The sequence below is a fragment of the Oncorhynchus masou genome, chromosome 29 (genome assembly GCF_036934945.1).
Source record: "Oncorhynchus masou masou isolate Uvic2021 chromosome 29, UVic_Omas_1.1, whole genome shotgun sequence".
In the NCBI taxonomy this organism is placed as follows: Eukaryota; Metazoa; Chordata; class Actinopteri; order Salmoniformes; family Salmonidae; genus Oncorhynchus; species Oncorhynchus masou.
Genome location: NC_088240.1, coordinates 57,055,645 through 57,082,571, shown reverse-complemented (window position 1 = coordinate 57,082,571; position 26,927 = coordinate 57,055,645). Strand labels below are relative to the sequence as shown.

Here is a 26,927-nt window from a genome sequence, read left to right as displayed (position 1 = left end):
TATTACGCATTTGCACAAGGCAACTACGAGGCTACTCATGCCTTCTTGCAATGCAATACTTCAACCACTAGAAGTATCCATGGTCTAAAGTTTGTAGGAGGATAGATACATTCTTGCGCGAAGTCCAGTTTTTATAAATGCCAACTTTTACATGAACTGGCATACTTATGTTTTGGGACATATTTTGTGTATTTTGTGTATTTTGTGCCCACACAATGTTTATAAATTAGGCCCCAGGGCCTTATTCATTAGGGTGGGGTACAGAGTATTCAAACGTTTTGCAACGGAAAACAAAAACAAGTACTTGGACAAGTTTAGGTGGTCCCTCCCTGTTTCAGTCCGTTTTCTTCTATTTGGTGCCTAATGAATACGACCCCGTCCTTTTCTCCCTCTCTCTGAGCAGGGACGTGGAGGACAGCAGCGGTTATAGCTGAAGACGATGTGATCTCGCTGCCCAATGACATCCCCCTGTTCTCTGCAGCCACACTGGGTGTTAACCCCTGCACTGCCTTTAGGATGCTCTCTGACTTTGAGGAGCTGAAACCAAGTGTGCTAAGTTCACCATTTCAACATGTAGATGCTAAGCTAGCTGTTACCCATTTTTGCCCATTGTACCCTTATCCAATACCCTTTTCACACTACTGTGGCTAAGCCAAGCAGTGCTATATGATTCTGGCCTTGTTATACATCCACTTAAGTTGCTGAAAAGTGTTAGGTTCTGATTTTCAGAGTAAAAACTCAACAGACACTATGAAAGCTTCCCAGCGGATCAATGCAGTTGCAATAGACAAAAACCTTTTCACACAAGCACTGATATTTAACCCTTCCTCCGAGTCTCCTGCATATCTGTACAAACATTGTGTATTTCCTGCCTACACTGTGATACGGGCCATAAACTTCTATTTCTCCCTTAACGCAGCCTGACCTGATCTCAACCCCCCCCCCCTTCATAACTAATCCATGGCTCTCTCCCCTTATCAATGCCTGCCACATGTGATCGCTTTAACTACCCTCAGTGCATTCCAAGCTTAATTGCCCCCACCATATACTTTCCTCCTTCAGTTGGCCAAGGGGCTATTAACACCAGAGGTTAATGGTTATGGCACCACTCACTCTATTACAACTAATGATTAATACGAATTTAAAGTTCATAATTCCAAACCTATCAAAAGGAACATGAAAGTAAAATGTCAGAGCCAGCAAAGTAGGTTCTGGTTGGCCCAATAGTGTGAAAAGGATACAAGTGAGCTTCAGTCTTTTATACAGAACCTAACCTTCCTTCATCACAGTACACTATATAATATGTGTATTGCACTGCTCTTTGTATGTGAGTTCATTCCAGGTGACACAGTGATCCAGAATGCAGCCAACAGATGTGTGGATCAGGCTGTCATATGAGATTAACTGCTGCAAGGGAGATCCAAACCATCAACGTGGTCAGAGACAGGTAAATCCAAACGGCCAGTTCGTATTCATTAGGGCATGCAACTGAAAATCTTTTGCAACAGAAAATAAAAATGAGTTTTTCTTCTGGGTCAAGTCCAGGTAGTCCCTCGACTCCCTCCCCGTTTCAGTCTGATTTCTTTGGTGCCGAGTGAATAGAACCATTGCATACTGCACTAAGCTACATTTCTAAAAGAGAACATCTGAATTAGTGACTGATTAAGAATGTGACCTTTCAGCAGCTGAAGTAAAACAATTTAGGGGGGGGGGGGGGGTTCCAGCCCTCATGATAACACTGGGTTATCAGCTGGGAAACTGATATAATGAAAACAGCACTGAGTCTTGTTCTATAACCGGGTTGTTTTAAGTAACCCACTGTCATAATATAGCCCATTACCCTAATAAAGTGATGTCTATATGTGAGAGAGACTGCTATAGAAACTTCCTTAGAGAGCAGTGATTATTTTAAGCAAGGTTGTGTATTCAAGAAGGCCCGTGTTGAAGAATGGCATGTACTTGTGTGTCCCTTTTCACAGGCCAGACCTCACACAGCTTATTGACAGGCTGAAGGCCATGGGCGCCAGTCACGTGATCAAAGAGGAGACCCTGAGGCGGCATTGATATCTGATCAAGTAAATAGTCCCCACCCCCACTTTTTCAGAGTTGGAGGGTCGGTGGTGACGTATGGAGGGATGGCCAAGCAGCCAATCACTGTTCCTGTGGTAAGACTGCTACTTCCTGTAATACTACCCTTTTCTACCACGTTCCTCTAGGAACTATTTCAACAGACTGTTTTCTCTCTCCCTCTCACAGACATGGTGATATCTTTAAATGCGGATATCTATGGAAACCACTTGTGTGTTGTACGTACTTACAAATAAATATTGTCTGTCCTCTTCCCAGAGCGCCCTGATCTTCAAAAATGTGCAAGGGTTCTGGGTCACCCAGTGGAAGATAACCCACTCTCGGGGTGAGCCAGGAGTATTTAGATACAATACACACACACACAAAATATATAGGAGTCTGGAGAGACAGGTCTTTGCTCTGCATTCTTCACATTCCATTATGGTAGGTCCAAGCTATGAGTGAGACACATGATACTTTTAATTTTTGTCCTTCTGAATGTCCAGTATCAAACATTACTTTCAATAGCCTGCCGGTATGATGCTTTATAACCTGTTATATGGATGAGTTTCTATAATGTCTTTTATAATATTGCTTTTAATAAACTCAGCAAAAAAGAAACGTCCCGTTTTCAGGACCCTGTCTTTCAAAGACACTTCCTACAAATCCAAATAACTTCACAGATCTTCATTGTAAAGGGTTTAAACACTGTTTACCATGTTTGTTTAATGAACAAAAAACAATCAATTAACATGCACCTGTGGAACGGTCGTTAAGACACTAACAACTTACAGACGGTAGGCAATTAAGGTCACAGTTATGAAAACTTAGGACACTGAAGAGGCCTTTCTACTGCATCTGAAAAACACCAAAAAGAATGATGCCCAGGGTCCCTGCTCATCTATGTGAACGTGCCTTAGGCATGCTGCAAGGAGGCATGAGGACTGCAGACGTGGCCATTACAATAAATTGTCATGTTCGTACTGTGAGATGCCTAAGACAGGACGGACAGCTGATCGTCCTCACATTGGCAGACCATGGCACAATACCTGCACAGGATCAGTACATCCGAACATTATACATGTGGGACAGGTACAGGATGCAACATCAACTGCCCGAGTTACACCAGGAACGCACAATCCCTCCATCAGTGCTCAGACTGTCCGCAATAAGCGTGGAGAGGCTGGACTGCGAGAGGCTGGACCCTCCAGCATGACAATGCCACCAGCCATACTGCTCATACTGTGCGTGATTTCCTGCAAGACAGGAATGTCAGTGTTCTGCCATGGCCAGCAAGTAGCCCGGATCTCAATCCTACTGAGCACGTCTGGGACCTGTTGGATCGGCGGGTGAGGGCTAGGGCCATTCCCCCCAGAAATGTCCAGGAACTTTCAGGTGCCCTGGTGGAAGAGTGGGGTAACATCTCACAGCAAGAACTGGTAAATCTGGTGCAGTCCATGAGGAGTAGATGCACTGCAGTACTTAATGCAGCTGGTGGCCACACCAGATACTCACTGTTACTTTTGATTTTGACCCACCCCCCCTCCCTTTGTTCAGGGACACATTATTCCATTTCTGTTAGTCATGTGTCTGTGGAACTTGTTCAGTTTATGTCTCAGTTGTTGAATCTTGTTATGTCTTTTTTTCTGAGTTTATGTTGTGTCTCTATGTATCTTTCTGTCTCTCCAGATGAGGGGTTCTTACAGGGACTGCTGGATGAGCTCTGCTTCCTGATCCGCCAGGGAAAACTGACCGCACCTGCCTGTTCCGAGGTAGGCCTCCAAGACTTCCGGCAAGCACTGGACACTGCCATGCAGCCGTTCACCTCAGCCGAACAGGTCCTGGTCGTGTGACCCCTCTTTTGACCAGCCCCAGCTGTTCTCAGGGTCATGTTCATTAGGCACCAAACGGAAGAAAATGGACTGAAACAGGAAGGGACTACCTGGTCTAATAAGAAACAGTCTTTTGCACTGGGTGCCCAAACGAATACGACCCTGCATACAAAGCGAAGTCCCGGCACGTTCAACGGTTGCAGCCCCAAGGCTGCTGCTTCATCATTGTCGGAAAAACATTGCTCAAGCACACGTATTTTCCGTAGAGGCTCAAAGTCCACTATACAGCTCCAAAATGACTGTCACCCCCGACTGGCAATGCACAAACAATACTATAAACAATATAATTATAGAGAGAAACTCAAAATACCAACGTGAGAAATACTGTACTTTATTAATGTTTCAATGGAACCAACCAAAATCATACAATTATTTAAAACAAAATAAATTGAACCAAAATCAAGGTTTCATAATTATTGGCACTCCTCATTTAGTACTTAGTGCAACCACCTCTGGCAAGGATAACAGCATGGAGTCTTTTCCTGTAATGTTTGACAAGGTTAAGGAACACATTTGGAGGGATTTTGGACCATTCCTCTATGCAGATCCTTTCAAGATCCTTCACATTCTTGGGTTTGTGCTTATCAACTGCCCTCTTCCACTCAGCCCACAGGTTTTCGTTTGGATTGAGGTCCGGCGACTGAGATGGCCATGGCAGAACATCGATTTTGTTGTCACAGAACCCTTTCTGTGTGAATCTTAAGGTATGTTTCGGGCCATTGTCTTGTTGGAAAGTCCACCTGCGGCCAAGTCCCAGCCTTCTGGCAGAGGCAACCAGATTGTCAGCCAAAATTACCTGATACTTGGTGGAATTCATTATGCCATCAATCTTAACCAGTGCCCCTGGACCTCTGGAATTAAAACAGCCCTAAAACATCACTAATCCACCACCATATTTCACCGTGGGTATGAGGTAGCTTCTCCTTGTATGCATCTCTGTTTCGACGCCAAACATGCCGATGCTGTATCTGACCAAAACTTTTGATTTTGGTCTCATCTGACCAGAGCACCTTCTTCCAGTCATAATTTAAATTATGTTTGGCAAACTCCAAGCACGTGTGTCTGTGTCTTGTGGTCAGAAAGGTCTTTCTTCTGGCAACCCTTCCAAAGAGCCTGTGGTTGTGGAGGACCTGTCTGATGGTGATTTTTGAAACCTGGTGACCACAAGACGCCACCAAGGCCTGCAATTCTTTCACAGTGATTCTTGGGGATTTTGTTGCTTCTCTCACCATCCTCCTCCCTATCCTGGGGAGCAAAATGCATTTGCGTTTTGAGGTTTTCAACTATTCTATATATTTTGCATTTTTTAATAATTGCCCTGACAGTGCTCAGTGGTATATTCAATCGTTTGTGGATCTTCTTGTAGCCATTACCAGATTTATGAAGGTCTACGACCATCTGTCTCTTTTGAACTGCCAGTTCTTTTGTTTTCTTCATGGTGTTGGATGACAGTGGGATATTGCATGTGTGTTACCTCATTTTTATACCCTAGTGAAACAGGAAGTGATGGATATGCTCAATATAGTTCCTTAAGGCTTAGATAAACTTAAATAAGTGGAATTTAATTTGTGGTTTATTTTTGGTAGATGTTGATTACAATAATCTTTAAGGGTGTCATTAATTATGAAACCTTGATATGGAGGACATTGATTTTTAATTCAATCAATAAATTATTTTGGTTGTTTCCATTGAAACATAAATAAAGTATCGTATTTCTCACATGTTGGTATTTTGAGTTTATCTCTACAATTGTATTGTTTATATTTGTTTAAGCGTTATTTGTGCATTGCCAGTCAGTGGTGCCAGTCATTTTGGAGCCCACTGTATATGTTATTAGCACCACTTTAAGTAATCTTTCCTGACAACAGTTCATGGAAAAAAATTCAGAATGGTCATGGATTCCTTGACAACATTATCTATTGTCTACATGTTTATTTCTCCTGCATGGTAACATTGTTATATCCTGGTCCCAGATCGGTTTGTGCTGTCTTGGCAACTCCTATGGTTATTACTATGCAAGACGGCACAAATAGATCTGGGACCAGGCTAACGTGGTTATGCAACAGATGGTGTTCTGGTAAAACACTAATAAACATTTGGGAAAGATTAAGCTATTTTATAGAGTTCCCAATACTTGTTGTATGGACATGAGCAAATATTATCATGACGCGTATTAGACATGTTTATTACTTTAAAAACAATACTGCAGGGTCCTACTAGAGCTTTACACTGACCATGTTACCACCACAGGCAGTCACGAGTCATGACTGCAGTCAAGTTCCACGTGAACAAATTCCAGACGATTCCACAGGTGAAGAAGCCGGAAGTGGAGGTCCTGGGCTGACGTGGTTACGAGTGGTCTGCGGTCGGAACTACTGCCAAATTCTCTTAAATGATATTGGAGGTGGCTTATTGTAGAGACATTAACGTGACTTTTTCAGGCAATAGCTCCAGTGGACATTCCTGCAGTCAGCATGCCAATTGCACACTCCCTCAACACTTGAGACATCTTTGGCATTGTGTTGTGTGACAACTGCATATTTTAGAGTGGCCTTACATTGTCCCCAGCACAAGGTGTACCTGTGTAATGATCATGCTGTTTAATTAGCTTCTTGATATGACACATCTGTCAGGTGGATGGATTATCTTGGCACATGGAACATTTCTGGGATCTTTAATTTCAGCAAATTAATCATGGGACTAACACTTCGCACATTGTGTTTTATATTTTTGTTCAGTGTAAATCAAAACTAATTTAACACATTATTTAGTACATGTAAAGACAACATAAAATGAAGAATAGTCTGATGGGTGACAATATTAGCTTATCACTTGTGAATGATGTATTATCAATTGTGAATGATGCCCAGAACGTGCAGTATAAGGCAAGAAACAGCACATGCCTTTTTTTTTTGCAACTTTTTTTCAAATAATAGTTGCACGCCTCATGTAGCCTAGCCCATAGGCCTATATGTTTTTACAATGTTTGTATCACAACTAAAGTGGCCAAATAACATCTTAACATTAAGCACTTTAATTTGCTTTACAACCGGCGTAGTTGTAAAGCTGGCATACATACGTAGATGGCGTGTGAGTTTCAAGTTTGGGGAAGAATTTTCACCATTAAAAATGCACCTATATAATAAAGCATTACACACAATCGCATTGATTGACTGCATTTAGGAACATTTGCGCTTATAGCCTACTGCCATGTGTGCATTGCTGTGCTTATAATGTGAAGAAATAGCCTAATAGTTTATCAACATTTTAAGCTAAACGTTCTTACCTGTTGCATAAGCCTCATTGCTTTTAAACGTTTTTTTGATGTGAGGGGTTGTATCAATTTGGGCTCTTTTGCATCCTACGACTGTCCCAGAGTAGGCTATGTTTGGAACATTTATTTATTGAGCAGAAGGACAAGTTGACCAATAGAATAGGTCAACTTTTGTACTATGGGGAATAGTAGACTGACATGCAGTGCATTCGGGAGGAGTATTCAGACCCCTTGACTTTTTCCACATTTTGTTACGTTACAGCCTTGTTTCCCCTCATCAATTTACACACTACCCCATAATGACAAAGCAAAAACGGGTTTTTAGAAAAAACAGATCTGACATTTACATAAGTATTCAGACTCTTTCTTTACTCAGTACTTTGTTGAAGCACCTTTGGCAGCGATTACAGCCTCGATTCCTCTTGGGTATGACTCTAAGCTTGGCACACCTGTATTTGGGGAGTTTATCCCATTTTTCTCTGCAGATCCTCTCAAGCTCTGTTCGGTTGAATGGGGAGTGTTGCTGCACAGCTATTTTCAGGTCCCTCCAGAGATATTCGATCAGGTTCAAGTCCGGGCTCTGGCTGGGCCACTCAAGGACATTCAAAGACTTGTCCCGAAGCCCCTCTTGTGTTGTCTTGGCTGTGTGCTTAGAGTCGTGGTCCTGTTGAAAGGTTAACCTTCGCGCCAGTTTGAGGTCCTGAGTGCTCTGGAGTAGGTTTTCATCAAGGATCTCTCTGTACTTTGCTCTGTTCATTTTTCCCTTGATCCTGACTAGTCTCCCAGTCCCTACCGCTGAAAACATCCCCACAGCATGATGTTTCCACCACCATGCTTCATCGTAGGGATGGTGGCAGGTTTCCTCCAACGTGACACTTGGCATTTAGGCCAAAGAGTTCAATCTTGGTTTCATCAGACCAGAGAATCTTGTTTCTTATGGTCTGAGAGTCTTTAGGTGCCTTTTACTGGCTTCCGTCTGGCCACTACCATAAAGGTCTGAATGGTGGAGTGCTGCAGAGATGGGAGAACCTTCCAGAAGGACAACCATCTCCACAGAGGAACTCTTGAGCTCTGTCAGAGTTACCATTGGGTTCTTGGTCACCTCCCTGACAAAGGCCCTTCTCCTCCGATTGCTCAGTTTGGCCGGGTGGCCAGCATTAAGAATAGTCTTGGTGGTTCCAAACTTCTTACATTTATGAATGATGGATGCCACTGGGTTTTTGGGGACCTTCAATGCTGCAGACATTTTTTGATATCCTTCCCCAGATCTGTGCCTTGACACAATCCTGTCTCTGAGCTCTATGGACAATTCCATCAACCTCGTGGCTTTGTTTTTGCTCTGATATGCACTGTCAACTGTGGGGCTTTTATATAGACAGGTGTGTGCCTTTCCAAATCATGTCAAGTCAATTGAATTTACCACAGGTTGACTCCAATCAAGTTGTAGAAACATATTAAGGATGATCAATGGAAACAGGATGCATCTGAGCTCAATTTTGAGTCTCACAGCAAAGGGTCTGAATACTTACAGTACCAGTCAAAAGTTTGGACACATCTACTCATTCAAGGGTTTTTCTTTATTTTACTATTGGAGGTCAAATAGCACATATGGAATCATGTAGTAACCAAAAAAGTGTTACATTTGAGAATCTTCAAAGTAGCCACCCTTTGCCTTGAGGACAGCTTCGCACACTATTGGCATTCTCTCAACCAGCTTCACGTGGAATGGTTTTCAACAGTCTTGAAGGTGATCCCACATATGCTGAGCACTTGTTGGCTGCTTTTCCTTCACTCTGCGGTTCAACTCATCCCAAGCCATCTCAATTGGGTTGAGGTCGGGTGATTGTGGAGGCCAGGTCATCTGAAGCCGTACTCCATCACTCTCCTTCTTGGTCAAACAGCCCTTACACGGCCTGGATGTGAGTTGGGCCATTGTCCTGTTTAAAAACAAATTATAGTCCCTCTTAGAGCAAACCAGATGGGATGGCGTATCACTGCAGAATGCTGTGGTAGCCATGCTGGTTAAGTGTAAATAAATCAGTGTCACCAGCAAAGCACCATCACACCACCACCTCCATGCTTCGCGGTGGGAACCATACCTGTGGTTATAATCTGTTCACCTACTCTACTTCTCAAAGACACGGCAGTTGGAACCAAAAATCTCAAATTTGGACTCACCAGAACAAAGGACAGATTTCCACCAGTCTAATGTTCATTGCTTGTGCTTCATGGCCCAAGCAAGTCTCTTTTTATTGGTGTCCTTTAGTAATGGTTTCTTAGCAGCAATTCGACCATGAAGGCCTGGTTCACACAGTCTCCTCTGAACAGTTGATGTTGAGTTTACTTGAAGTAAACTTGAACTCTGTAAAGCATTTATTTGGGCTGCAATTTCTGAGGCTGGTAACTCTAATGAACTTATCCTCTGCAGCAGAGATAACTCTGGGTCTTCCTTTCCTGTGGTGGTCCTCATGAGAGCTAGTTTCATCATAGCTCTTGTTTGTTTTGCAACTGCACTTGAAGAAATTTTCAAATTTTCCAGATTGACTGACCTTCACATCTTCAAATAATGATGGACTGTCATTTCTCTTTGCTTATTTGAGCTGTTCTTGCGATAATATGGACTTGGTCTTTTACCAAATAGGGATATATTCTGTATACCACCCCTACCTTGTCATAACACTATTGATTGGCTCAAATGCATTAAGAAGGAAAGAAATTCCACCAATGAACTTTTAACAAGGCACACCTATTAATTGAAATGCATTCCAGGTGACTACCTCATGAAGCTGTCATCAAGGCAAAGGGTGGCTACTTCGAAGAATCTAATATAAAATATATTTTGGTTACTACATGATTTCATACAATGTAGAAACTAGTAAAAAATAAAGAAAAACCCTTGAATGCGTAGATGTGTCCAAACTTTTGACTGGTACTGTATGTAAATAAGGTTAAAAAAAAAATTGCAAAAATGTCTAAACCTGTTTTCGCTTTGTCATTATGGGGTATTGTGTGCAGATTGGGCATTTTTTAATAAGACTTTAACGTAACAATGTGGAAAAAGGGAAGGGGTCTGAGTACTTTCCGAATGCACTATAGGCTAGTGCTTTTTCTGTTTGTTAGATCTACTCATTTTGTTGGCTGACAAATTAGGCTAAATGTGGACAGTTCTTCTAACGTCTTCAATATGCGCCTCGGAATTCAATAAAAGGGACGCATGCAGTTGTATCCGCGATGTGTCTTTCTTCACTTGTAGCCTACTTATTAGCTGAGATGCCTGTGAGAAGGACAAGATCACGTGACGGGCATTGGCTAATAAGATTTTAGATATGCGAGAGCCATGTGAGTGAAAGTGGCTTCGGGGGCACTGCAGCCGGGAGGAGGGAATTATAATTATTATATTCAGCCCTTGAGGCATGGTATTCAGCCATGTTCAATTGTATTCTTCATACTAGAAAATAATAAAACACAATGCCACGCAATTCTAAGAAAATCTTGTCTGCTAAATGAACTACAGCCATATTAGTGCCAAACATAAGGACAAAATAGACTACATTTTCTTCATATCATGCTTCTTTAGACTAAAATAAATAGTGGATTTATTGTGATGGTGTAGGCTATATATATATATAGATTTAATTGACTTGTGTAGATGTTCCATAGGTCTGCATCAGTGGCTTGTAGGCTATGCCTGGAAGCCAGGAGATAAACCCATTTATGTTAATTAATGGTCAGTTACCGTGAGACGGCAGTTATTTGCTTGACTATCACCGGCTGACAATTTCATGACAGCCACAGGTCCAACTCGATCTTCAAAAGATTATTAAGTGATTTATTAAAATAGGGACTATATAGAAAGAAATTCAAATGAAACCATTGATCATTCTTGCTACAGTCTACCACAAAGGATGGGCCTCTCTAGAGTATCAAAAAGATTTTCTGGTGGTTGAAATTACACCGATTAACATGAGTTAAAATAAGTCACAAAAAGATTTTTGAAATCAAAGGTCTTCCTATTAAACCATTTTCATCTAAATTTTCATAGCATAACGTACTTTAACAAGCGTGGTACATGGCTGAAATTGAGATGCACAGACTGGAAAATGTCGCATGCAGTCAATGATTGCTATATTCAAAAAGAGGCATTCTTGACAGATCTGATGTTAGAAAAGGATACATTCATCTATCTGATTAAATCATTCAAGGTAAATGTCCTTAATCGCAACATTTGGGAGAAGGACTCCATAGATTGGAGCAGCCGTTCAGTCCTTTCATTGTAGGCAGCCAGTAGTAATGGGTCCATATTTTTGGTGCACATTGAGATCATTAACAGCTTGCCCAGACAATACTGATCACCACAGACAGAACTGACAACATGGCAACACCAGTCGATGATGCCCTCTCTTTCTCCAGACAATGCTCGTACCTCTCAAAGTCTACCTCTCTAGCAGCACACACGTGGTCGACTCGGCAGTCACTGTTGCATTCTGTCAGGTCGTAGTTGACTGAGTTGAACTCGTAGTACTTCTGCAGGTAGCAGCGGTTGCTGGCCATGCGTTCTACAGTCTGGTGCATGGAGGCTGGGGAGGCGTCAGGCACACGAAAGCTCTCAGTGAAGCGGTACTCTTTCTCCCAGCGTGCCTGGGCCACGTTGGCATGGGTCAGGTTCAGGTAGTAGGTCACCATGTCCTGTGGGTTGAGAGACAGATTGGAGACACTAATACCTTTTTCACACTACTGAGTCTAGTTTAGTGAAGTCAAGTCCGAATTGATTTAAAGTGCGTTTTACATGGGTCACTCACAACACACATTACATCATTAAAAATAGCAATAGGGAACAGCATTGAAGTAAGGGGAACAATGTGGAAAAGAGAGAAGCCATGGCACCATAGTAGCAGCCTAAGCACAGAGCTGCTGTAAATGTGTAGTCATTTTAATCAGCTGTTTTGGCTAACATTGTGTGTTTATTGCTTATATCTGATGGTTCTTACCCACACATTTTGCAGATGGACTGGCAGGTCAACTCTTTTTGGCTTGGCCAGCTACATTTTAGTCATTCAATTTTAGTAGACACTTTTATCCAGAGCGACTTAACGGTGCTCAAGTGCACATGGACGGATTCTTCACCTCTGGGATTCAAACCAGGGTTCTTTCGTTACTGGCCTAATGCTCTAACTGCTAGGCTGCCGGCCACCCCCTGCTAGCTGGCATTTTTTTTTTACTTGAATGATGCATCTGGACACTACCAGCTTTTTTGTTGCACCTGGCTGCTTTTGAAAACATCAACTGAGTAGTCACCTTAATCTTGAGAGGAATAGGAGATGCAGTGGGGGAATGCAGTCAGTGCTGTGACCGACGGCTCGTTGTGGGTGCCACACATTGTGAGGAAGAACTCCCGTGGCTACATGTCCTCTACAAGACAATCACCAGACTCCATCTCCATCAGCCATCTCCCTGACAAATGTCATCTGATCAAGCCATGAACTGACCTTCTCCATTTTGTTTTTTGCTTTTGAAGCGCCTTGACATTTTTTTTATTTTATGAAAAGCGCTGTAGAAGTTTAAGAAATTACTATTATTAAAGCAGAAAATACTCCACAAAGCTGGTAGCAGCAGGGTAGCACATTCTGCACAGTTGTCGATCACATGTGTGCTGCTAGAGAGGTAGACAGGAAAGAGCAATGTGAAAAGAAACTATCTGAGCCAGCACAGTATGGTTTGGTTTGGCCCTATAGTGTTAATCAGGCAATAATGGAGGAGGCAGAGTGGTAAGATTTTGTTTCTGAGCAACCATTAAATTGACAGATTTGTGGGGCTTTTAAGAAGAGTCTAATGGCTCTTACTTTGACTAGAAGAGTTTGGGTGTCATATTCAAAGACGCGGATCCCAGGGTTGTTGGCTCCGTCTGTAACCCCAGGTAAGGTGGTCTTCCAGGGAGTGACACCAGGGGTAAGGAACATGGTACTGATGGGGGAACCTGGGGAAAGACAGTTGGTGAGATACTATAGATTAGAGGAACAAGTACTATAAATTGGCAGCACACATACATTTTTCTCTGCATCCAATGTTTGAACAATCATGTTCAAATGTTGAATTAGCCTGGTCCCAGATATGTTTGTGCTCTTGCCAACTCTATTGCAATGTTGGCAAAAGAGCAGAAACAGATGGCTCTGCCTAATGATGAATGTCTTGAGATGGTGGAACAAAGTTTGTAGTATGTGCATCTGTTAAATGACACTGCACCTTCCGAGCTGTAGAACATGCGAAAGCTGTCAGTGTGATGATGGCCGAAGAACTGTCCGATAATTAGAGAGTGATGCTTCTGGATCAGTTCTAGGTAACGTTTGTTGAAGTTGGGTCGAAACCAAGGCTTATTCCGCTTCTTCTCAAAGAACCCTGGTGGAACGTGGCCAATGATGTAAACCTAAGAGAGAAATTGGTGTGGGATTGCGATTAAATCATAAAAGGATATCCTCAAAGTCTGTATGCAACATCTGCTTTTACAAGTCTCAGACAGGGCTACCTCTTCATGAGAGCTTGATTCCAAATCACCTCCACTAAATACGAAGAAAACAGGAGTATGTTATCTCTATATGTCCAACAGATGCTTGGCTTTTACTGGCAGAGTTACTAGGCACTTATCTTCTCTTGCTATTTCTTGCATCATAGAGAGCGTGGTAAGACCTTTTCTTTGTTGTTGGCAGCTTCTGTAAGAACTTGGTCTGCCCAGTTGAACTGGCCGGCTGGATCATCAATGTTTTCTGTGACCTTGTTCTGGTCATAGTATAGGTTAGTGTTAAGGACTACAACCCTGTAACCTGGTCGGTTCAGCAGGTTCTCTGTATAGTATCCACCTATAAAGAAAAAAAGGGAAAGACAATACAACTGTTTGGACTGGAGTTGACTAATTCCATTCCAGACTCCATGAACTGGTTTTCCAGACACAGATTAACACTAGCCCTGAACTAAAACATTGTTTTAATTCATTATTTCAATTGAGCATGCTTTTTAGTCCAGAAGGCTTAATCTGTGCCCCGGAAACTGGCCCCAAGTGGTGTACCCCTACCCATATGCACATACTGTATTACCTCAACTACCCCGTACCCCTGCACATTGACTCAGTACTGTTATTCCTTGTATATATATATTATTTTTTATTTTATTACCTTATCCTTTTTTTATTTAGCAAATATGTGTCTTACCTTTTAACTCTAAACTGTTGGGAATGGCTCATAAGTAAGCATTTCACTGTAAAATCTACACTTGTTGTATTCAGGGCATGTGACCAATATATATATTTTTACTTTACATGACCAGACCTAAGCAGGATCTGTTGTAGCTTACCTGTGCGGAAGGTTGTTTGAGACTCTGGTTCCAACCAGCCCTGCCACAGCTGTGCTATCTGTTCATAGATGTTGTTCTGGACTGGGGGTAGCTGGCTCTTCGGATGGTAGTCATGATTCCCCAGCGCTGAGTACACTTTAGTACCTGAAAGGTAACATGAGTTGATCATATGGCTTTCACAAATATATCCAAAAGGAAAACAAAATATATTTCAGTTTGGCCCAGAGTGACTTCCCCCTTAAAAGCAATGGCGGTTAGACAAACCTGGAAAAACAAGCTTTATGATGTGGGTGAGGTTGCTGATAATGGAGAGAACCTCCTCTTCTCCCAGATCCTCATTCGGGACATGCGGCGTGTCATCTCTGTGGGGCAAATGTCAGGTTGTTGTAAGGGGCCTCTTTTAGATAAAGTCAATCACATGTGTAGTTTTATATACAGTACATGGGAGCAATCCTCAATGTTCTTCAATGGAACAATTGACTTTAAGAAGGTAAATGGACAAGTAGTTACATTTACACACACACACACACACACACACACAAGGGCTACATAAAATAAATGTTAGTTTGTTGTACCCTGTCCAGACGATGAAATCAGGATCTGGCAGAATGTATTTCATTGCATACACTGTGGAATTAATAAGGTCCCATGGCGCATCGCAGAGGTAGTCTCCAAATTGTCCCGCATTGGGCACAGGACGTTTTCCACTAGAAGCACACACAAGCTCAGGATTTTCGGTGTGTTTATAGGTTGGGTCCCAGTGAATATCCGTGATGTGCCAAAAGTTTCCTGGAAAAATAAGTGCTGATGACACGCAGATAGATCGACTACAGCCTTATCGAATGGCTATCTAACAACTAACAACACATCCCTGCATTGTTTTCTATTGTTGATCAGGCTATATTAAATACATGATTTACATTGTTGAATGTATATTGTTAGGCCATTTTATGCACTCACCTGACAGCCCCAGAACTTTCCCGCATGTGAAAAGAAGACAGGACAGGAGGATTGTCCGCATCGCAGCCATAGTGACTGTCATGGGGAAGGTAGACTCACTGGACAGACGTTGCACGCCGTATTCTATGAAGTCATGACTCATGTCCCTAGTTGAATAGCCTAGTCTCTAAAATGAAAGATAAGAAACAGCTGTGTTTAAGGGCTGGGCTGGTTTAAGTTATACTTATTAATCTCTATATTATATTATGCCTACCAATAGACTGCATGTATGGTTCAAAATATTTGTCAAAATAGGCTATAAACTTACATTTATTGTGACCTGTAGCAAATACAATTTGTAACACTAATCAACAACCAAATGTAATGTTTTCTTTTGCAATTTGGTTCCAAAAAATGGAGGGTGTGATGACCCAGCAGTAGAGCATGTCCTCTGCAACAGGGACACACCCTTTTCACGCCAATTCGATAAAAAGTGACTTTCGTAGTAGGTTAGGACAGCGTCCGGTTTTGTCATTTGACCGTGTTGCGGTAGCTTTTGATGAAAAATAACATCAAGACAAAGCAACTGCATTATAAGTGGGATGCACTGTTAAGCGCTACATACCGTGCTGATAGTACGCAGATTGTGACAGCCGCTTAAATGGCGTCCCTTGAGAAAGCAAGAACAAGATATATGTCAGGAGAAGTGCAGTAGTATCATAAGGAGATGTATACTTAGAATACAGAGGGGGAAAGAGAGGCAGAGGAGGTCTGAGAGAGGGAGGAAGGTGGTGAGCTTGAATCTGTGAAAAATGACTGAAAAAAAGGGAGATGGTTTGCTAAAGAAGAATGGTAGAAAGTGTAAGCAGAGTGCTTAGCGTTGTGTTTCTGCTGGTCAGAGAAAGCAGGCGCTCCGTGTTAAACGAATGGGGACAAGAGATGTGAATTGTTTTGCTGTCAAGCAAAGGGCGTGGTTACTGGGGTAGCTGTAAATGTGATAGTTGACCAATGAAAGGGAAAGATTCCCCTTCAATTTTGCTATCCCTAACCCTTTCCTAACCTTAAACTTGGTCTCCTAACCCGCTGCATAAGTTCTCCTATCCTGCTTAGGGTGACCACATTTAAAATATGTTTGATCTTGCGGAAATCCTCCCCACACCACAGCACAGACAATGAAAGCTCTTACAATATTCGATGATGACATTTCTCTGAAACAGGCTATAGGCTACATGTGCACCACCAAGTCAGAACAGTGTATTCTAAGATATGAGGGGAAAAGGGACCAAATTATTAAGGTGAGGCACAGCTTACTACACAATGTATACTTAGTATTACGTTCTTAGCTATAGTACACATATCTCCCTGGCATATTACATCATTTATGTAGCAGCATACAAGACATTTTTGGACTCACCTTGTTGTTCTGTGCCCACTTCAACAGGAAGGTGGCGTGGCGGTCCTTCGCTGAAAAATTCTGTCATCAAACTTTGTCATCAAAGTCTGGCATTCTCTGGATTTATGGTGCTTTCAAGACATCTGGGAACTCTGGGGGGGAAAAAACAAGGTTGAATTATGATGTCAGTTATCTTCAGGTCGGAGCTCTAGAAAGATGCCTGAGTTCCCGACTTGGAATTCCGAGTTGGATGACCGTTCAGTTGTCTTGAACTCACTGAAGTCTGAGATTTCCCAGTTCCGAGTTTCCAGTGGTTTTGAACGCGGCAGAAATCATGCTGGATTGACAGCATGGCAAATGTTGAATGTTTGTCCTTTTAAGCTTGGAAAAGAAACCCTTAAACCCAACTTGGACCACACACCCACTCCACTGAAGAGCAGGCTAGTGATTGCTTTGCAATGCTTGCAGTTAGCCACTGATTCCTTTCAAACCACTCAATGTTGAATTTCCGATTTCCAACTTGATGTGTAATTTTTATATCCAATGGCCGATGGCCGATTATATCCAATGGCCGTTTTATCTAAAATTTCTCTTCATATGACAAGGATTGGAAAGAATTTGCCAGTAGATTGTCTACTTCATGATGACGACTGCTAGCTTGCTAGCTAAGATTTTGAAAGTATGTTGACATCAATCCAATCAAAGCTACGGTAGATATAACGCGATTTGACATAATTTTATCTTTGGCCTATGACCTTGAGCCTTCTCGGATGGGCACCTCTAATGTAACCCTATGGCAACACTCAAGGGGCATGAATTTTCAAGCTCTCCCCTACAGATTTCCAACCCCTACACTCCGTGTATTCAGCTGGCTGCCCCTCCACCACAGAAAGCACTGAGCTAGGCTCACCTGCATTTTGGAGCTGCCTTACTCAAGAAAGCAAAAAAGAGACAAATGTTTGTGTGCAGCTTTATTAACTCAAAGGTTATTATTTATATTTTACATTGTTTGCAAACTGATATGTGACATGAATTAATGCCAAAATAACATGCGAAACAGGCACAAAAACAACATATATACTGTATATATATTTTTGTAGCTAAACAGGTGGGGCTCAAAACAGGTCGAGCTCTGCCCACCTGCCCTGAATGAAGGGTCGCCTTTGTTAATGCCCATGAGTTTGGAATGAGATGTTTTACGAGCAGGTGTCCACTGTCGTGGAAATTTCCTCTACCAAATCATGGGAGCAAACCACACACAAGTCAGAGTTAGTTATCAAAGTCCATCTTTAATTATATGAGCTCTATCACAACCCTGTGACTCTCAGATCAATTCAGTGTCTATCAATGAATTCTCTGAGAGTCCCTTACACATTTCAACTGAGAACTTTTATAGCAAAGACACACACAGGATAAGACAGCATCGGCATAATTCATTGTTCAGCTTTGTCTCCTTTCTCAAACTCAGAACCATAAACCAATCCTTCATATCAATATGCATATATCAAATCCATCCTATCTTGACAAGATCACAGACACACACTGACTGGCACACAGACATTGTGGAGCCAAGAGATACATGCCTGACCTCTCCCCTCTCTCCGGCCAAGGAACTTAGTCTTGACATAGAACAGATACTGCAACCCCGCCACAGTATTATATAAAAATAACATTCTGATGAGAAGTAACTTACAAACATATGATGAATATAAAAAATCTTACCTTTGTTACCACCTAATTCTGATTATTCCCCAACACCACATACTCATTTTTATTTATTTATTTTTATTCAAAATACAGATCAACAATTTACATTCTTATATCATACAAAACAGAACGCAGGTATTAACGAGAAAAATTTGGAACAAAATAAATTCTAGTGCAATTGTAATCACTCTGAAAAAATATTATTGCAATGATTTAGGAATCATTAGGGTTAATGGGTTAATGTTTTAATAAAAAAGTTAAATTCAATCAAAAAATATGTAATTTTGGTATAGAATTTCGGAATTTTTGTTTTTGTATGAAGTATTTGGCAACAAGAATAAAATAAATCACAATCATTTCAGTGGCCTTGTTATTGCAATAGTAACATATCTTTCATGTTAAAAACATAGGCAGTGTTCATAATGGTAAATAAGTATTTTGCAAGGTTTTCCCATAATTCTGACACAAATTTACATTCAAAGAACAAGTGAGACAGATTCTCACCTTCTTTTTCACAGAAAACACAGATATCATCAATAGCCACAAATGTGGATATCATAGAATTACATGGATATATCTTATGTAAAATTTTACTTCCTGAACTTCCAATATTTGTAAGGCCTTAACCATGCATTTTTCCAGACAATGTCAGGAATAAGCATGTTCCAGAAAAACTGTCACGTTCTTTCAAAATCGAACCCAGAAGCAGACTAGGACAAGGAGAGTAGGAAGAAGGTGAGTATTTATTTACAAGTGAATATGAATGGGTAGATATATCCAAGTGGCGTAGCGGGCAGCGGTGGTGAGTTGATGAGAGTAAATAGGTGGATCCAATGGGGTAGCGGAATTCGCCGACGACCAGGCGGGAATGGGGTAAATGATCCGGGTGAGTAACTGAAGACAGAACAAACGGAGGTAGGTTTAAGGCAAGCAATACGTAAAAAACAACAAAACAAATTCTATCTAACTTGAGGCTGATACTATGGCACGACATACTGTTCATGGCTAACGATCCGGCAGAGAATGGATGTCAGGTCAGAGCTTTTGAAGGGACAGGTGTGCAGATTACTGATGGGATACAGGTGCGGGTGAACATCGATCTCCCAACAAGCTAATTCGCCCGGCAACCAGACAGGGTGCGTTCCAGGACACCGGAAACACACTCCAGGACAGAAACACAGGCAAACACAGACTCAGGAAGAGGGATTCGTGACAGTACCCCCACTCCGACGAACGCCACCGGGCAGACTACCTGGAGCGCCAGGGTGGAGGCGGTAGAAGTCACGAAGCAGGTCGTCATCAAGGATCTGACGCAGAGGAATCCAACTCCTCTCCTCTGGACCATATCCTTCCCAATCCACGAGATATTGGAAACCTCGACCCCGCCGTCTGGAATCCATTATGCGGCGCACCGTGTAGGCAGGACCACCTCCGATCATTCGACGAGGAGGAGGGGGCAACAGAGGACTGAGGAGAACCGGCTTGAGGCAGGAGACATGAAAGGTGGGGTGTACTCGAAGCGTTGCCGGCAATTTGGGTCGGACCACAACAGGGTTAATGATTCTCTCCACCACAAACGGACCAGTGAACTAGTGACAGTTTCCTCGACTCAGTCCGTAGAGGAAGATCCCGTGTAGCCAACCAAACCTTATCTCCGATGGTATAAGCGGGAGCAGGAATACGGCGACGATTCGCCTGTATCTGATACTGGTCAGAAACCCTAAGGAGGACCTTCCTGGCCCGATGCCAGGTCCGGTGGCAACGACGAATGTGGGCCTGGACAGAAGGAACCGAAATATCCCTCTCCTGAGAAGGAAACAAGGGAGGTTGGTATCCGTACAGGCATTGGAAGGGGGACATCCCAGTGGCAGATGAAGGAAGGGTATTATGGGCATACTCGACCCAGGGTAATTGAGATGACCAAGAGGTGGGATCAGAGGAGACAAGACAACGCAGCGTGGACTCCATCTTCTGGTTGGCTCTCTCCGCCTGACCATTAGATTGTGAGTGAAATCCAGAAGTGAGACTGACTGTAGCTCCAATGGCCAAACAGAAGGATCTCCAGACAGCAGAGGTAAACTGAGTACCACGGTCAGAAACAATGTCACTGGGCAATCCGTGGACCCTGAAAACCTCCCTAACCAGGATCTCGGACGTCTCCATGGCAGATGGAAGCTTGGAGAGAGGGACAAAATGAGCAAACTTACTGAATCTGTCCACAATGGTCAGAATGACCGTGTTCCCAACAGAAGGGGGCAATCCAGTGACAAAATCCAGGGCCAGATGCGACCAAGGTCGCCGAGGAATAGGTAGGGGGTGAAGAAGCCCAGAGCTGGGCCGATTGGTACTTTTGTTCTGAGCACAAACAGGACATGCGGCAACAAACCTCCGGGTATCTTCTCCCATGGCAGGCCACCAAAAATCGCCTGCACGGTAGCACCATAGTCCGAGCAACGCCAGGGTGACAAGCTATCTTGCTGGCGTGGGACCACTGAAGAACAGCAGAACGGACCTACTCAGGCACAAACAACCGACCGGGTGGACTGTTACCGGGGCCGGGCTGCGTCCGAAGGGCCGCCATCACATCCTCCTCAATCCTCCATGTAACGGCTCCCACGACAAGGTTCTGGGGAAGAATCGTCTCAGTCTTGGCCCCACTCTCATCCGTCTTGGAGAACATCCGGGACAAGGCGTCCGCCTTGCCGTTCTTCAACCCAGGTCGGAACGTCAGGGAAAAATTGAAGCGTCCAAAAAACAAAGCCCACCTGGCCTGACGGGAGTTGAGACGTTTAGCCAATTGCACGTAAGCCAGATTCTTGTGGTCAGTCCAGACCACAAATGGTTGCTCCGCTCCCTCCAACCAGTGACGCCACTCCTCCAAGGCAAGCTTCACAGCGAGAAGCTCCCGGTTACCCACATCGTAGTTTCTCTCAGCTGGTGAAAGACGACAAGAGTAGAAGGCGCAGGGATGGAGTTTACTGTCAGTGGAGTTACGCTGGGACAGGATGGCGCCCACCCCCACATCAGACGCGTCCACCTCAACAACAAACTGACGAGAAGTGTCAGGTTGAGAGAGAATCGGCGCGTTGGTGAATCGGCTCTTCAAGTTCAGAAATGTTCGGTCTGCCTCAGGAGTCCAACAGAAAATTCTGGTGCAAGACGTCAGAGCAGTTAAAGGGGCGGCCACCCGGCTGTAATCACGGATAAACCTCCGATAGAAGTTCGCAAATCCCAGGAATCTCTGGAGCTGCAATCTCGTACCGGGCCGGGCCCAATCCCGAACCGCCCGAACCTTCTCTTGGTCCATCTTGATCTCACCCCTGGAGATGATGTACCCGAGGAAGGATGTAGTGTGGGCGTGAAAATCACACTTCTCTGCCTTCACAAACAGACGGTTCTCCAATAACCGCTGCAGGACCTGCTTAACATGCTGGATGTGGCTGGAAAGCTCCTTGGAGAAAATCAGGATGTCATCCAGGTAAACGAACACAAACAGACCGATCATATCCCTCAGCACGTCATTCACCAAACTTTGGAACACTGCTGGAGCGTTGGAAAGTCCAAACGGCATCACCTGGTACTCAAAATGTCCCATAGGTGTATTGAATCCAGTCAACCACTCGTCCACCTCTTTGATCCGAACCAGATGATACGCATTGCGTAGATCAAGCTTCGTAAACACAGGAGCACCCTGTAAAGAATCGAAAGCGGAAGTCATCAAGGGCAAGGGGTACTTGTTCTTGACCGTAATATCATTCAAACCCCGATAATCAATACACGGTCGAAGAGAGCCATCCTTCTTACTCACAAAAAAAAATCCAGCTCCCAGGGGTGATGACGAGGGACGAATGACACCTGCAGCAAGAGACTCCTTTATGTAGGTCTCCAGGGCTTCCCGCTCAGGTCGAGAAATACTGTATAACCGTCCCTTGGGAAAGGCAGCTCCAGGGAACAGCTTAATTGTACAATCATAAGGTCGGTGGGGAGGAAGTGACTGAGCTTTCTGCTTACTGAACACCTCATCCAACTCGTGATATGTTTCAGGAACCAGGGACAAATCAGGAGGAGCAGACTCACTGACCCGACTGGGGACAGCATGAGAACAGGCAGTCCTGAGGCAGTTAGCATGGCACTCAATGCTCCAACTAGTTACCTTACCAGTCACCCAATCGAACGAAGGATTGTGTTCTCTTAGCCAGGGGTATCCAAGAACCAGAGGAACATGGGGGGAAAGCAAAATGAAAAAATAAATAACCTCTGAATGATTCCCCGACAACAACATCTTAACCGGTTCAGTCCTCATAGTGATCCGTGCCAGACTACTGCCGTTCAGAGTGGTTGCTTCAATGGCTTCCGGTAATTGCTCATTGGAAAGCCCCAGCTGTTCCACTAAGTCGGCATCAATGAAGCTGTCATCGGCACCTGAATCGATGAAAGCGTTAATCGCTAAACTCTGATTCTTATTTATGAGGGTAGCAGGAAAACGAGGTCTGACAGGGCTCTTGAGAGGTTGAAACTGGCTCGCTAACAAACCTCCCAAACTTAACGAGCCGAGCAGTTTAACGGGCGCTGAGGACAAACGGAGATGTAATGTCCCGAGTTACCACAGTAGAGGCAGCTGTTGGTCTCACGTCTACGTTGGCGCTCGTCCTTAGTTAACCCGTGCCGCCCCACTTGCATAGGTTCAGGATCTGGCGGCAGGACTCCTCCACTAATCCCGAGTGAGGGAAAATGATCAATACGTTCTGGTTCACTTCCTGAACCGAATGGTAACCGAGTTGCTGATTGATTAGATGGGCCCCACTGCTTCTCCCTCCTTCTCTCTCGGACTCTATTATCTACCCGAATAGATAAAGTGACCAAGCTGTCTAGGTCACTAGGCTCTGGATAGGATATCAGCTCGTCCTTGAGTTGCTCCGACAACCCCTGGTAAAAAGCCGCTTGTAGTGACTCCTCATTCCAACCACTCTCCACAGACAATGTCCTGAACTCGATCAAGTCTGCCACACTGCGAGCTCCTTGGCGAAGAGTGAACAAACGTTTAGCTGCGTCCTTACCTCGGACTGGATGGTCAAAAAGCTTTCTCATCTCTCCCGTGAACTCCTGGTATGAAGCCATGCAGGTCTCCTGTCATTCCCAAACGGCTGAAGCCCATTCCAGAGCTCTTCCACGCAGCAGTTCAATAACAAAGGCTATCCTAGCCTTGTCAGTGGCGTAAGAATGGGGCTGCAGATCAAACACTAACCCACACTGCATAAGAAACGAACGGCATCTTCCCAAATCCCCTTCATATTTATCAGGCGTCGGTACCTTGGGTTCACGGAAGGAAACCGCACCAGACACGGCAGGTGAGATGGGCGAAACAGGTGGTGAAATGAATCGCCGGCAAACTGAGCTGATCCTGGTTTTGTATTAAGCTAGCAGATAAGTTCTGGATTGAACCCGCTCCTGTAGCGCCGTCTTGTGTTGTCCCAATGTCTTCCCCCGCTGGGTAATGGCATGGCAAACGGAGTCCAGGTCCGCTGGGTTCATCCTTGGCCGGATCGTTCTGTCACGTTCTTTCAATATCGAACCCAGAAGCAGACCAGGACAAGGAGAGTAGGAAGAAGGTGAGTATTTATTTACAAGTGAATATGAATGGGTAGATATATCCAGGTGGCGTAGCGGGCAACGGTGGTGAGTTGATGAGAGTAAATAGGTGGATCCAATGGGGTAGCGGAATTCTCCGACGACCAGGCGGGAATGGGGTAAATGATCCGGGTGAGTAACTGAAGACAGAACAAACGGAGGTAAGTTTAAGGCAAGCAATACGTAAAAAACAACAAAACAAATTCTATCTAACTTGAGGCTGATACTATGGCACGACATACTGTTCATGGCTAACGATCCGGCAGGGAATGGATGTCAGGTCAGAGCTTTTGAAGGGGAGAGGTGATGATCAGGACAGGTGTGCAGATTACTGATGGGATACAGGTGCGGGTGAACATCGATCTCCCAACAAGCTAATTCGCCCGGCAACCAGACAGGGTGCGTTCCAGGACACCGGAAACACACTCCAGGACAGAAACACAGGCAAACACAGACTCAGGAAGAGGGATTCGTGACAAAACTTTCCTCTCGGTGTAAGTTGGTTTTGTGAATGAAGAATTTGTCTGATATATTTATTACAACAAGATATCTCAAGTAAGCACACGCCTTCCAATCCCAGTTCTGGATCAGCTTTGTGATCATTACCAAAGCTAAGATGAGTTTTCATTAGTGTAGTTAGACCACTGGGAATGGCTTTGATCACAGAAATAAACTATCTGAAAGGTATTGGAAATTATTTCAATGTCAATGTTATAAATTGTTCATATGTGAGAACATTTCCCTTGTTGTCAAAAACATCAAGAACAAAGTCAATATTCCTCTCATGCCAGCTGGGGTAGAATACTGACTTATTCCTTACAGTTATGTCTGAATTATTCCACAAAAGAGCTTTATGTGGGGAAAAATTGTGCAGGAAACATTTTCCAGGCCATTAAAGCTTGTTAGTGAAACCTAGCCAATTTAGCAGGTAATCTTTCAGGAATATAATTACATTTCAGTAAAAATTGAAGACCTCCCAACTTATTACACACATTATTTGGAATGAAATACCATATTGAATCAGTATTGATCAAACATCTTTCCAACCAGTTTATCTTGAAAGTAGATTTATGTCAACAAAATCCAGCACTTCTAGACCGCCTTCAGCTCTTTTGTTAGAAAGGACTGATGTTTTTAGTTTGTGAGATTTATTTATCCAGATGAAGTCAAGAAAGGTCTTATTGATCTCTTTACAAGTAGGAGGATTTACACATAAAGATAATGAGGGGTACACCAAACGAGACAGTCCCTCTGCCTTGGACAGAAGTAGTCTCCCAAGTATAGAAAGATCTCTTTGTAGGCAATTATTGAATATATTTTTTGGTTTTCTTAATTTTAGGAGAGAAATTCAAATGTTGTCTGACTAAGTGGTTTTTTTGGCAGATGTATTAATAGCAGCATACCTCCCTGCATACCACTGCTGGCTTGCTTCTGAAGCTAAGCAGGGTTGGTCTTGGTCAGTTCCTGGATGGGAGACCAGGTGGTGTTGGAGGGCCAGTAGGAGGCACTCTTTCCTCTGGTCTAAAATTCCCCAGGGCAGTGATTGGGGACACTGCCCTGTTTTGTCTTTTTGGATGGGACGTTAAACAGGTGTCCTGACTCTCTGAGGTCATTAAAGATCCCATGGCACTTATCATAAGAGTAGGGGTGTTAACCCCGGTGACCTGGCTAAATCCCCATTCTGGCCCTCAAACCATCACGGTCACCTAATAATCTCCAGTTTACAATTGGCTCATTCACCCCCCTCCTCTCCCCTGTAACTATTCCCCAGGTCGTTGCTGCAAATGAGAACGTGTTCTCAGTCAACTTACCTGGTAAAATAACGGAAAAATAAAAATATTTAACACAGTCCTTTACAGGAATATTTTCTATTTCTTTATCATCAGAGTCAAATAAACATAAGATTTCACATTTAGAAACATTCAGCATTAATACTGATGCAATAGAAAATGCAGTTATAGCATTAAGGGCATGGGCGACCTGGTCTTTGTCTCTTAAGAAAAGAGTAGTATCATCAGCCAGTTGGGAAATGTTGTTTTCTTTGTTAAAAATCCAAATTTGCATTATTCAGAATATCTAGAGATAGAAGATCCACAACCAAAATGAATATAAATGGCTAAATTGGGCATCCTTGTCATACACTTCTGTTGATACTGAATATTTTGGAAGTATTAAGGTTTAGTAACATAATTATTTATATCTTTGTAAATATCTTTGTGAATTACTTTGATAAAATGTTCACCAGATCCAAAAAGTTTAAGAGAAAGTAATGTTCAATTGTGTCAAAGGCTTTACAGATGTCCAAAAATAAGACAATTGCATCTGAGTCAATTGCATCTGAATAATCTATAAGGTCCAAGACTAAACAAATGTTAGAGTTTATGTGATGGCCCTTCGTAAATCCTGTTTGAGTCTCATTTATAATGGTATCTGTTCCTTTCTTTAATATTTTGGCACCCCCAATTGTCAATGAGAGAAGGGTCTTTATCGGGCTTCGGAATCAATGAAATAAGGCCCTGTTTCATAGTGGAGACCATTTCCCTACTTTTAATGCAATATTGAAACATATTAAAAATCGGGTTTTCTAGTAACTCCCAAAACTGTCTATAGAATTCAACTGACAGGCCATCAGGGCCAGGTGATTTCCCATTTTTCATTGAATTCAGAGCCTCTCTAATTTCTTCAA

General features: G+C 43.2%; 1 protein-coding gene and 1 pseudogene across 1 annotated transcript; one reads left to right on the top strand and one right to left on the bottom strand.

Moving 5' to 3' along the window:
- The first annotated feature begins 1,302 nt into the window (after window positions 1–1,302).
- LOC135520074 (enoyl-[acyl-carrier-protein] reductase, mitochondrial-like) lies at window positions 1,303–4,276 on the top strand (annotated as a pseudogene).
- Window positions 4,277–6,127: 1,851 nt separating this feature from the next.
- On the bottom strand, window positions 6,128–15,700 carry smpdl3b (sphingomyelin phosphodiesterase acid like 3B). The gene is made up of 9 exons (XM_064945395.1): window positions 15,535–15,700; window positions 15,150–15,363; window positions 14,839–14,936; window positions 14,575–14,718; window positions 13,915–14,084; window positions 13,474–13,654; window positions 13,074–13,207; window positions 11,657–11,919; window positions 6,128–9,170 (listed from the first exon to the last, which is right to left on the bottom strand). Exons 1-9 carry the CDS (start codon window positions 15,674–15,676, stop codon window positions 8,966–8,968), a joined length of 1,551 nt encoding a protein of 516 aa, XP_064801467.1. The 5' UTR covers window positions 15,677–15,700; the 3' UTR covers window positions 6,128–8,965.
- Window positions 15,701–26,927: the final 11,227 nt, after the last annotated feature.